The sequence below is a fragment of the Vombatus ursinus genome, unplaced genomic scaffold, assembly GCF_900497805.2.
Source record: "Vombatus ursinus unplaced genomic scaffold, bare-nosed wombat genome assembly UNPS02000577.1, whole genome shotgun sequence".
NCBI classification, from domain to species: domain Eukaryota; kingdom Metazoa; phylum Chordata; class Mammalia; order Diprotodontia; family Vombatidae; genus Vombatus; species Vombatus ursinus.
Genome location: NW_020940355.1, coordinates 9,955,533 through 9,968,867, shown reverse-complemented (window position 1 = coordinate 9,968,867; position 13,335 = coordinate 9,955,533). Strand labels below are relative to the sequence as shown.

The 13,335-nt window shown below is 39.4% G+C and overlaps 1 protein-coding gene across 4 annotated transcripts in view; it reads right to left on the bottom strand.

The window, feature by feature from the left end:
• DTNBP1 (dystrobrevin binding protein 1) overlaps positions 1-13,335 on the bottom strand; it is a 171,864-nt gene that overhangs the window by 4,424 nt on the left and 154,105 nt on the right. For 3 of the 4 annotated variants that reach the window (XM_027876444.1, XM_027876221.1, XM_027876291.1), the window contains one exon: positions 8,968-9,123. The exons of the other annotated variant lie outside the window; for it this stretch is intronic. In XM_027876444.1, coding sequence (XP_027732245.1) covers positions 8,968-9,123 — 156 coding nt within the window. The remainder of the gene's footprint in view (positions 1-8,967; positions 9,124-13,335) is intronic. 4 annotated transcript variants of the gene reach the window in all.

Here is a 13,335-nt window from a genome sequence, read left to right as displayed (position 1 = left end):
AAGTCATTTAAAGTAGGGGCTCAACCTCAATGACAGCCTTTACTAGAAAAATCTTTTCAGAACAATAAAGTGCACCTTTGTATTTTTCCTCTTTTTTTCTTTATTGTTTTGGACCTGATTCCCTCCATAAGGGAAATTCCCTCTATCCATATGGCTGGGCAACTGCCATGCACATTCAAGCCTTGGAGAGTGCACTGTGACTTATTTACAGGGACACCCAGGCAAAAGCACCTGTCTTGGAGTCAGGAAAACCTGAGTTCAAGCCCTGCCTCTGGAGCACGTCCAGATGCAGAATAGCTGCTGATCTGTACTGGACAGGGGAGCTTCCTCCAACCAATGAAATCAAAGCAAACCCTGGATCGTAGATTTCACTGTGGTCATCCAGCTCAGCCCCCTCATCTTACAGACAAAAAACAAACCCAGGGCAGTTAGGTGACTTGTCTAAGGTTACGCAGACCAGTCCTAATGGACTACTACTTGTTCCCTATTTATCATGACAGACATTCATACCTGCTGACTAATTTTGGCTCTCCGGTTTTCCTTCCCTCTTTAATATGGTAATAACAATGTTATTAACAGCACAGGAGTGGAAATCATAACTCAACTCTACACCTTAAATAATTAAAAAAATAACTCATTGTTGCTTCGTTTGCTCCAGTCCCTGGCCAAGGTCAAGCTTATCCCCTCCTATGGTTTTTGCAGCGTGTCCCTTTGAACGTCCCTCTCTGTGGATCTCCGGCTCCATCCCCACTACTTACAGCCAGGCCAAGCTCTCCTCTGACCTGAAAGAACATTGAGTTGACCTCACGGCTCCTTAGGTGCATTTCCTAGATCTCCCTACCCTTTCACAGTCAAAACACTAGGGGGAAAAGCCATCTCTACTTGTTGCCCCGACTTCTTCACCTCCCACTCACTCCTCAAATCCTCTGAATCTGGCTCGTGACCCACTCGCTAGAAGGGCTCGCACCAAGCTAAGATCATAATTGCCAGATCAAATGGTCCTTTTTCAATCCTGATCCTCTCCTTCACTGCAGCATTTCATGCCACTGACCTTCTCCTCCTCGGACATTCTCTGTCTCAGTTTTCCTTGGTGTGGTATATATACCACCTTTGTCCCATTCCCTGCGTGGGGGTGTCCTCCGTGGCTCGCTCTCTTGGTGACCTCCGGGTCCCATAGGTTCTGTCACCTCGACATCGATGATTCACAACGTAAATATCCAGCCTTTGCCTCCCTGTGAAACTAAAGTCCTGCCTGCCAGACATCTCAAGTTCATCTTCTTTCCCCCCAAAACCCATCCCTCTTACCATATTACCTATTCTTGTCAAAGGCACTACTGCAGTTACAATCTACAGGTTATCATTGACTTCGCTCTCCCTTAAGCCCCCTATCCAATCAGTTGCCAAGTTCTGTTGATTCTTTTCTCCACACATCTTGCATTTGTCTCCTCTCCAATTACACAGCCACAACTCTACTTCAAGACCTCATCACCTTTCACCTGCACTTCTGCAGTAGCCTCCTAATTGGACTTCCTGTATTCCAGCCAACTTGCTGTTCTCCAAACAAGACCAATGTCATGACTGCTCACCATGGGGATTGCCCAAAGCTCTGTGCTGGGTCCTCTTTTCTTTTTCATTTATACTATTTCACTTGACAGTCTCATTAGCACCCATGGTTTCAATGGTCATCTCCATGTGGAAGACTCTCAGAACCTCCAGCCTCTCCTCTCCAACTGCCCATTAAATATCTCAAAATGGATGTGCCAAAAAAATCTTAAACTCAACATGTTCAGAACTGAACTCATTACCTTTCCCCCTCAAATCCTCCCCTTCCTAACTTTCCAGTCACCCAGACTCACAACGGAGGTGTTGCCCTCAACACCTCCCTCTCGTTCATATCCAATCAGAGGTCAGATAATCTCATTTCTGCCTTTATAACATCACTCGTACGTGCACTCTTCTCTGGCACAATAGCCACCCTGGTGCAGCCCTCGTCACCTCACTCCTGGACTATTGCAACAGCCTCTTGGTCAGCATCGCTGCTTCAGGTCTCTCCCTCCTCCAATCCATCCTGCATTCAGCTGTTGAATTCTCCTTCCTTAAAAATGGTCTGATCATATCATCTTTCACCTCCCCTCCTCCTCCCTGCCCCCCAATTCTGTCAACCCCAGTGGCTCCCTATTACTTCCAGGATCAAATATAAAATCCTTTATTTAGCTTTTATTTAAAAAAAAATTTTACTTTGTGAGGCAATGGGGGATAAGCAACTTGCCCAGTCACACAAGTAGTTAGTGTTATGTATCTGAGGCTGGATTTGAACTCAGGTCCTCCTGACTCCAGGGCCGGTGCTCTATCCACTGCACCACCTAGCTGCCCCTCTGTTTGGCTTTTAAAACCCATCATGACTTGCACATACTCCAGGGTGCAGTGACACTGACTTCTGATCCTTGTATGTGACACTACAACTCCAAATGTTTTCACCAACTCTTCCCCATGCCCAGAACTTTCTCCCCCATCACCTCTGCCTCCTAGCCTCCCTGGCTTCCTGCATGTCTCAGTCAAGGCCCCACCTTCTGCAAGAAGCATTTCCCAGCCCTCCTCAATCTCAGTGTGCTCCTTCTGAAACTACCCCTGATTTATCGTGCATGCGTGTGTGTGTGTGTGTGTGTGTGTGTGTGTGTGTGTGTATTTTGTATATCGTTGTTTATGTGTCATCTCTGCCATTAGACTGTAAGCTCCTTGAGGGCAGGGAATATTTTCTGCCTTTCTTTGTAACCCTAGCCCTTCACACATTTTTGGCATAAAGGAAGCATTTAATAAGTTCTAGTTGATGAGGCCTTTGCACAGACTGGCCCCCATGCCCCAAAATCCCCTCTCCTCTTCACTTCCGTCTCTTGGAATCCCTAGCTTTATTACAGGCTCTGAGAAAATGCCACCTCTTACACTGGCCTCTTCTTAATGTCTCAATTATCCACCTTCTCTGAAAATTAATTCATATGTATACTGGATTCACTTACTTTTGTAAGAGAGCAAATTAAGTACTTGGCAGAAGGTCACAGAAGAAAATCATTACTAGTCCAAAGACACTCTGGATATTCTCTAAATTGTACTACATGAATGCTCTAGAAACAGACTTAGCAATCATTTTCATATTCTGGGATTTAATAAGAACTCAGTTATATGTAACACCTACATTCCACAACCACAATTCTCATATTCCATTCTACACGGCATCCAACACATTACCTTTTTCAGTAGATTGAGCTTATGGAATAAACACTTTTCATAAAAGCTATAATATTACAGCAATCTGGATTATGTTGTAACATGTTAGGAAGATTTTTTTAAGTCCATTTATTTTGTCATCCCTTAGCATTAGGTCATCTTATTATATGAGTAATTTAACACCTCGCTTTTGATGACTTTCAACACTATGTATAAGAATAAAATTATTGCAGCCCGGTGTCATGGAAAAGAGCCCTGACTGAGAGGCCTAGACTTCTGTTCCACTTTAGCCTCATCACTGCATCTGAGTCCAACTTTCATCATTTATAGAATCAGGGAGTTGGATCATATGATCTCAGCTTTAAAATAAATATGCCCATTTGCACTGAAAAAGAAAAATCTTGCGCCCCCAAATGCCCTTGTGCTAATTTAATCCAGCAACATCTAACCTCAGTGTATTCTTGTAACCTTCCTTACACACCAATTCTTTTGGAAGCCACACCTTTAGGAGGCAGTTTGAGTAAATGTTGGGATAACGCAATTAGAACAAGATTTGATCCTTCCTCTGGTCCTTGTCCTTGGGAATACTTGTTCTTTATAATCAAAACACCTAATATTATGGGCTTGCTACCAGATACGGAGCAGGTGCCTAGGAAATAAGTGCTGCTTGAATGGCTCTGCTTTGCTCTCAGGTGACTGCCCTGTCTGGTCTTCCATCCTCTCAAATCTCCCCTCTCACCTCTCTACTCACCGTGCCAAGAACCTCTAAAAGAACATAAGGCTGCTTCTCATTCTGTGGACCAACTTAGCCTGCTATGGCCCAAGTGGGTCTTTAAGCCCTTTCCTTCTTTTCTCAGTAAATATAGAAGATTCTATAAATAGCCATCTTCTGAATATTAGTTTCCTTGCCTTGTCTCAATTTCAAAATGAATATGGGGGGCATGTGACAGAAATTCAGCCTACTTTTCATTTAATGGTAATGACTAAAATGTCTTGATGGTGATATATTTTTGGATTATTCCTAATTAATTGAATTTCTTCACATTCAACTTTGGAAATCTTCTCCAGGAAAGGGCAGTCTGTACTGTCAAAGTGAGGACATTTAAAGAATAGTTGTAAGCTGATTTTTTTTTTAGAGACTCGTTTGTTCTTTCTGGCTGCTTCTCAATTAAAGATTGCCCTAGCTAAAGACAAAATTTGAAAAACTCAAGAGGCAGCTGGTGGTGCAGTAGATAGAGTTCTGAACTCAGAGTCAAGGAGATACAAGTTCAAATTTGGCCTCAGATACTTCATAGCTATGTGATTTTGAGCGTGTCACTTTACCTTTGTTTGGCTCAGTTTAATCAACTGTAAAATGAGAATAATAATAGCATCTACCTCCCAGACTTGTGAGGATCAAATAAGATAATATTTGTAAACAGATTAGCACAGTGCCTGGCACACATAAACGCTAGCTATTATTTTTTCTCTAATTTTAAAAAAACTCATAAAATGTCCCTCTATACTGATAGACACATTAACCAATCCTATTTGACATTTGAGGAAGTTATGCCAGAGATAGCGGGAATTGTCAAAAATTAGCTTGTTTAAAGCAACAATAATATACATTTAGCATGTATAAAGCTGCCATATTTCCATTCTTCTTCTTCTGAGTCAGGTGTCACAGAACTGTGAAGACTAAAACCTCTCTCATACTTTCTAAAACATTTCCTCAGGCTCAAATTCTGCATGTGTTCTGGTCTCTGATCCCTGGACTGGGCAGGGATGGGGACACGCACTCCCCTCTCACTTCCTGCCACAGTTTGCTACTTGGCCAACAGAACTACGCTGTATCACTTCTCCAAGGAGCCAATCAGCCTCACCACGGAAGACTTAAGAACATTTAGAACAGAACACAAGATAACCACACAACATGGTCACAAGAAGGGCAATTTGATTAAGTATAGTTTTAGCAAGGAGCGTCAGATGCTCTCTCACAATGAGTGCTATACTGTTTTGACACAGATTTTGCTAAACATAAGGTCAGAAAATAAGTCACATTAAAATGTGATGCCTTTCTTGATCCCTCACTCCAAAAATTTACTGTGTATTTATTTTACATGTGTATATTTTAAACATACTGCTGTTCACATCTTCACAGAATACCAGGTCCTCAAGGTGGGGAGTTTCATTTCTGGAACCCTGCGTCCCTGACATCTAGCATGGTGCCTGGCATAATAGCAGGTATTTAGTAAAGGCTAGCTGATTGACCAAATGCAACAAGGAATAAAGGACACCTTCCAAATTTCACCAAATGACCATTTAACAGTGAGTAGTGCACTATTTGCGGAACACAATTTTCCTCAACACGAAAAAACAAATTTGCTTTCCTGACTTCTGTATTTCAAAGCAAACCAATCTACTTACACAAAGGCTGCCTGCATATTGCAGTGGCATCATTTATCTTTTTGTGTGTTAACACCAAACTATTAAAGTCATGTAAACATCCATGATGATTGTGTTCACTTTCCTTCCTATATGAAGAGACACTCTAGCCACCATTAGGACATTTACTCTGAACTGCTACTCCAACAGCCTCAACAGATTTGCCCTAATCTATACCCTGTTGCTTGGTTCCTCTGTGACATATTTGCAAGAGAACAGGCAGCACTAAGGTGCTGTGGCCAGGGCATAGCACAAAGCTCATTTACACCAGGATCTAGTCCTCATTAGCACTATGTTCTGACTAGTTTAGTTAACTAAGCTAACAGCCTTTATTGAAAGGAAAGCCAAGGGCTATGTCCTCAAAAAAAGTTTACATACCTCACAATGGATTTGGCACAGGCTATTTCAGCCGTCCATGCATATGTGGAAAAGGAAATCATATAGAGGTCACCATTATTTACTACATGTGCAAAATTTCCCTAAGTCACATTCATTCCAAGTTACTAAAGTTGTTAACCAAACTGGACAGCTTAAAAGTAAAACAAATTTATCTAACATAAGAAGAGCCCATGCGCATTAGAATGTGTGGAATAAAAACCAGTCTGGGCCTTTAGAAACTTGACCATGAAGCGACATCATCAGAGAGGTGGAAAAACATGGCATTTTTACATGACATCTTATATTAAATAATGAATGGACTTTTGCTCCCTACATGAAAAAATCATCTTCTGATAAAGTGATTCTATTTTGAAGAAGAAATATATTGTTTTTCTTAGGCAAAACATTTAACTCTACCATTAACATCAATAGACTAACTCATCTTTTCTAAAGTTCACAATCTAACGTGGTAGAACGTAAGCTCTGAGAACAAGGTCCATGTCTTCCCTAAATTTTACATTTCAGAATCCAATAAAGCACTTTGCACACAAAAGCATTTAAATATTTTATAAATGAATAAATGAATTCCATAATCTCTTTCATATTTAGGGTGCTTCTTGTGTAAAGACAAAGCAGTGACTTCCATGTCATGAACCACGTTTTGTATGAGGCTCTTCCCCTTCTGACAGTAGTCTTCTCCCAACTATCCTTGGATAAACTGTGATAAGAAAACGATTTGCAAATCTAAACAATATCTGTGAAGGTAAAGTGAGGTAGAAAGTTGAGGCACTTAGCCAGTTAAATTTCCATTCCATCTCAACCTCCAATTAAAACAAAAACAAACTAGCTGTTGAGGAAAGAGATTGTTTCTGCCAAAAATCACCCAGGTTAGCTTTCTATAAAGGCTCTACCTCTTTAATTAACTGTGGATGGTAAACACAAACAAAGCTTTCTGTGCCTTGGCAACAGGTGCCTCATAACAACAGATCATGATATTACTGAAGTTACAAAATCTGGTAAAAATAAAATGAGGTCATCCCTAAAAATGGTAGAATATTTCATTTCTCTATATTGTAAAGTTTTCTCTATGTTTTTCTCTGAAACTTTATATCCATCAAAAAATAGCATTGATTAAACAAAACAAAAAAGGAAATAAGGTGTTAAAACTGAAACATACATCACATAGTCAGGATTGGGGTTGGAGACAATTATATAATCATATGCATCTATTTATCATACTTCAGATACTTAGATTATTAACCAATTGGTTTCTTCTACATTCCTTTCCTTCCTTCACCATTTGTTCCCATTTTTCCCCCTAGATACCTCCCTTGATTAGGGAAGCAGAGTAGGATGATGGAGATAGGAGAGTATAAAAGAGATACAGTAAAGAGGGTGGGAAAAGAGCAGAATATAAAAAATGGCAGGGTGATAGAAACCTGGAAGGGAAAGGCTTTTTAAAAACACAGGAGAATTGAAAGGGAGTATTATACTTTCTTGTCCTGCTGCCATTTCTACAACTGACAGAAATCTCTTCTGTGAATTTCAAAATAACAGAATCAAAAAATTTTAGTGTCAGAAGGGACCTCAACAACCATTTTGTCTAGCCTAAAACCAAAAGGAATTCTCACTATAACATGTCTGAAAAATAAGTAGTCATCAGCACCTCTGTTTGGGGACTTCAGTAAAGAGGAGCCTACCAGCTCTCCAGGCAGCTTACTGCACCTCTGGAAAGCTCTGGTTCTCAGGAAGCTTCTCCTTGTGTTCAGCCTAAATTTCACATGTTGTTCTTGGTTCTTCCTGCTGAGGTCAAACCGAACAATTCTAATTCCTTTTCCATATGGCAACTCTTCAAATACTTGACGATAATTATCATATCTCCCTTAAGTACTCTTCACCAGGTGAGACATCCCCAATTCCTTCAACCAATTCTGAGAAGACACGGACTGGGCCCTTCACTCTCTCAGCTGCTTTCCTCTGGACAGTCTCCGGCTTATCAACATCCTCTAAGCTGAACATGATACTGCAGCTGTGGTCTGACAAGGGCAGAGAACAGAGACAATCACTTCTTGTTCCTGGAAGTTATGCCTCTCGTTATGTGGCCTGAGATTACATTAACTCTTTTGGCTGCTATATCACGCTAGTGATTCACGTGGAGTTTGCGGTCCACTAACCTTCCCCTCCAGCCCTAAGATCTTCAGACAAAGTAGTGTGTCACCATGTCTTCCCAACCCTGTGTCTGTGAAGTTACTTTTCCAAAACTGTATCTAAGACTTTGCCTTTAGCCCTACTGAATTTTATCTTATTAGATTCACCCCAGTGATCTAGCCTGTTAGAAGCTTTTAGGATCCTTCAGTATGTTAACCATTCCTCCCAGTTTTGTATCATCTGAAAATCGGACAAGGACGGCATCTGTACTTTTCTCCAAGTCACTGATAAGAATGTTACACAGCACAGGGCCAACTACAGACCCCTAGGGCACTCTGCTAGAGACCTCTTGCCATGCTGACATCAAACAATTAACAACTATTCTTTGAGTCCAGCCATTCAACTAGTTTTGAATTCAACTAATTATATTATAGCATGAGGGTAGAAGTGTCTCACCTTCTTGGCTCTAGCCCATAAACACAAAGTAGACCTCGGGTGCTTCCTGTCATAGGAAGGAGTTCAGGAATGAGCATTTTGGAGGGTAAATGAAGGTATATTAAAAGCTCCACTGGGCAGTTAAAATTTTCTCCCATTTCCTAAAGCCTAGGGGACAGAGGGAGCAATGCCAGAAAGTAGATCTAAACCAATAAGATGAATATTTGAGCAATATGAGTATATGTTCAATAACAGATTTAGATATTAAACGGCCCTGTTCCCAATCCCACCCTGGATGAGTCAGTTGTATGAGACACATACAGATACACATGTACCAGAGGAAATCATGTCCAAACTTGCCTCGTCGTTCGGCTATCTGCAGATAGCCTGTGGAAAGATATTGTTCCATGTCCTGCTGGAAGGCTTCTTCGAAGAATTTCTGGCGTTCTTTTAGTTTCAGCTGTTGGCTGTGTTCCATATCTAGTACCTTCTGAGTATGCTCTACATCTAGCTCAGCTGAGAAAAGAGAAAGAATCCAACTTCAGGGAGGGTTTTAACAAAGGAGTGGCATAAAAAATCACTGCTAACCTGAAACTGTTTAATGCCTGTATGTGGCAAATGATACCTTCTAAGTATAGCACATCTATGCCCTTGGACCTGGTGGTGTGCTTATATACCAGCCCAAAGTGGCCTCACACCCCAGCCAGAAATCTTACTAAACACTTAACAATTAATCACCTGAAAATGCTACATAAGACTGATGACAACGGATTCCTAATCACGTAATATATTTCAGAATAAACATATGCTGAAGCAGCTAGTGTTCACTGCACTCAGTGGTCTGCTTTGACTGTGAAAGAAAAGACAGCACCCTCTTATGACGTCAGTCTGACGACAGCTAGGTAGTGCTTGATTAAATGCCCTCTTTATGCTCCACAGCAGGGGTGGTGGCATTGCTTTCTCCATTTGATGATGCACCCAACACTTAACAACACTTAACAACACACACACTTCCCTGACTACCAACGTAATCTTACATCGCAGTTGAGGACAGTTGAGGATACTATTCTATATGCTGTGTTCTCCTTAGGATTCTTTCATCAGTACTACCAACACAGTTTATATACACAGGCAAGGCACTTCAATAAAACAAACATGTACTAAGTACCTACTATGTGCAAAGCACTATATGAAGTGCTAGAGATACAAAGACAAAAATGACTTAAAGAATCTTATATTTTACTAGGAGAAAGGGAAGGACAGAGAGAGATGAAATCCTGTGGTCCCACTATAGAATCAGGATTGTAGTATCACTGAATTTAGAACCAATTTAGAACCAACAGCTTTGATTTAAAGATAAAGAAACTGAGGTTTAGAGGCATTAAAAGACTTGCCTATGGTCACGTTGCTAGTAAGTGTCAGAGACAGGGTCTGAACCATCTTTTCAGCCTCCGCATTCAACATTCTCTCAATCACGGTACCCTCTAAATTTAAGGACAGGCTAAGTATATTAGACAAGGCCTTTAAGTGTTATTTATTTTTTAAACCAGCTTTATAATTTTTTTAGGGGGGGGGGAAGTGTTCAGGACCTGTGATTGCATCAGGGTATGGAATTCCCAGTCAGTAAATTCCCTATACCAATGTGGATAAGCAAATATTCTGCTAATAACAGTCTAATAGAGAAGCTTACTGCACTAAGAGGTTCAGTGACAACCCCAGGATTACACAGCCAGCAGTGACAGAGGTGGGCCAGAAACTCAGGTCTTTCTAAGTCGGTCAGGCTGTGTCTCTATCCATTAGGCCAAGCTTCTTTTCTGACCTATAAATATTTTATTCTCGTTTAACTCTTCCCCCAAGAGATATAAAGGAAGGAAAATGAATAAAATTGTATTTCGTATGATTCACCAGCTAGCACAAGTCAGTGCTCACCCTGTGCAAGCTGATATTTTTATATTGCCTTAAAGTCACAGCGTCCTAAAACTTGTATACTCCCGATTAGTATGGAACTATTCATCATTCACTGCTTCATATTCTGCAGAAATTCTTAATCTTTTTTTATTGTCATGGACCATTCTGGTAGGCTGATGAAGCCTATGAGCTCTTTCTTAGAATGTTATGAAATACATAGGATTACAAGAGAAACTAGTTATATTGAAATAAATATGTAATTTTCCCATATAACTTCATGGAAATACAATCAAATTTTTTTCACTGTTATAGATCCTCAGATTAAGAGAATTTCTGTGCATCTGGCTGTGTCTATACAGATTCCTAACTAGCCTTGAACCTAGCATATAGTTGTATGCTAGAGTAATATAAGACTATTACTGACATTCTGCCTTTATCTCTGTCATTCCAAAATAAGCCACTGCTAAACAAGTAGAGAATTTCTACTACTTCACTCATTTGGGATAACCTGAGAAGCTAAGACACTAAAAATAATTCCATATAAAGAAAGCTAGCTCATCTTCAAAAAAAGGTCACCGGAAAAAATTACTGACTATAAGGTATGACTATAAAATAATGTGATGGATTTAAAAAATACTGACACATATATGTTCAAATGAGTATCGTCATCTTTGGGAGACTATATTCTTATTTCAACAATTGTATCTATCTCTTCATTTATAGGCTAGACTACTCAAAGTAGCTAGTAGAAAGGAAAGAAGATATATTTTCCAAATATAATTGTTATTGCCCAGTGTGCAACATCAAATAGATTTAAAAATTAATGCTTATAACAGGACTAAAGATTCATTTAGAAGAGAAACTGATTATTACTATATTAATAGAATCTTGAAAAAGTAACAGCTGGTAAGAAGATTCCATCAGTGCCAAATAGATGACTCAAGTCCATGTGTGCGCACATGTGTGCCCGTGCCTGCAAATTATATATATTTATGTATACATACATATATATGTATACATACATACATATACACACATACATATATATGTATACATACACACATATACACACATACATATAACTTGATATAGCAAGAAAAGTATACTAAAAACACATACATAGGTATATTGGTTAGATGAAATTGGCCAGAAAGCGTAACTGATTACTCTTACATATATATATGTTCGGAAAGAACAAGACTGCGGCCACTGCTACATATCTTAAACACTGCTACCTATTAACACCAATGAAAAGAGTTTGCCCCTTAATCTTTATTAGAGGGCAAGAATCTACCAACTTCTTTATCCTATGATCATACTACACAACCTTTCCTCTCCCAAGGGCTCCTAGAACACTGCATGCCCCACAAAGTTCATCTTCAGAGCCCTCTGTCCACTTGCATTTAGTTGCTGTGTACTTGATAAGTTTTTCCTCAGGCTCTATTCTGCCTCCATCTAGCTTAAGCAGCTGTTAAGAGCTCTGAAGCTCAGGTATCTGGCAAACTCTTGGAATTCCTCCTGCTCCCCCCAAGGAGTATCAATTTTCAGTCTGAGAAACACTCATCTGATAGCTGTACATTGTCCATCTTGTGCAATACTCCAAACTTGTACAAGTTCACAGATACCTCACTTTATGTAATAGGGGTGTTTCTGAAAAGCTGTGTTTAAATAATTTTTTACTGCAATAAGGATTCTATCCTCTATTAAAAAGAATCTTTTGGCTAATTTTGTTGTAAAGAGAATAAGCACCCTAATTTGTTTTTTAAATACAGCATATTACGGAGTAGACTTTTATTTGGCGACAAAATACAGAGAGACTGAATCCAATCGCCAGTGCTTTTTGAACTACATATTTTTTTTTCATCTGGTCAGATACTATGGATACCTTAAAATGATATTTTTTTAAAATGGCATGTATTAAAAATGCCAGCAAATAAATGTTTGTGCTTCAGTACTTCAGGTCTCTGTGCTTTGTCTCTCTCTCTCTCTCTTTGTCTCTCTCAACTCAACCACCCAGGATTGCAAGACTTCTACACTGTAGCAGATGGTCCTTCATGAGTTGCTAGGATGAAAAAGTTGTTACATGATAGCCAAGCTTCTGGCGATGAGTTTCTCCAAACTTTGTGAGGTCGTATTTGGAGACAGATATAATCTGTCATTGACTCATTAAAAATATTTCCAGTTTAGAGGGCAGAACCTGCAAGAACCTGAGCTCAACTAGTATCCCCCCAAGTACTTAGGGTCAATTCTACAGAATGAGGTAGTACCTGAGGGGATTTTAGTAGGAAGTATATATTTAGCATTCTAAAATAGCCAAGATTTAACACAAGAATCACAGTCATTCAAATCCTATTTATTACCTTATTAAATTAACAATGGCAGATTATCTGTATGGTGTTACTTTTTTAATGAAAAAAATTTAAAAACAAAAGTTTTTATAACATTTCAATTAAATACAGGTCAACACGACCTTAAATATCTGCTTCAGGATGTTTAACTTAGAGAAAAGAAGACTAAAGGTGGATATGATAGTTATCTTTCAATATTTGAAGGGCTGTCTTGCAGAAGAGTGATTTAACTACCACTGAGTATCCCCAGAGCAAGAGTTCTTAACATGGAGTCCATGAACTTTTTTTTTAATCTTAGTAACTATATTTCAATAAAATTGGCTTCCTTTGTAATCCTCTGTATTTTATTTTATACATTTAAAATATTCTGAGAAAGGATTCTCTAGCCCAACAAAAGGATATGTAACACAAAAAATATTAAGAATATATGACCTAGAGGGAAAACTTAGAAATAATGGAGGTAAGTTACACG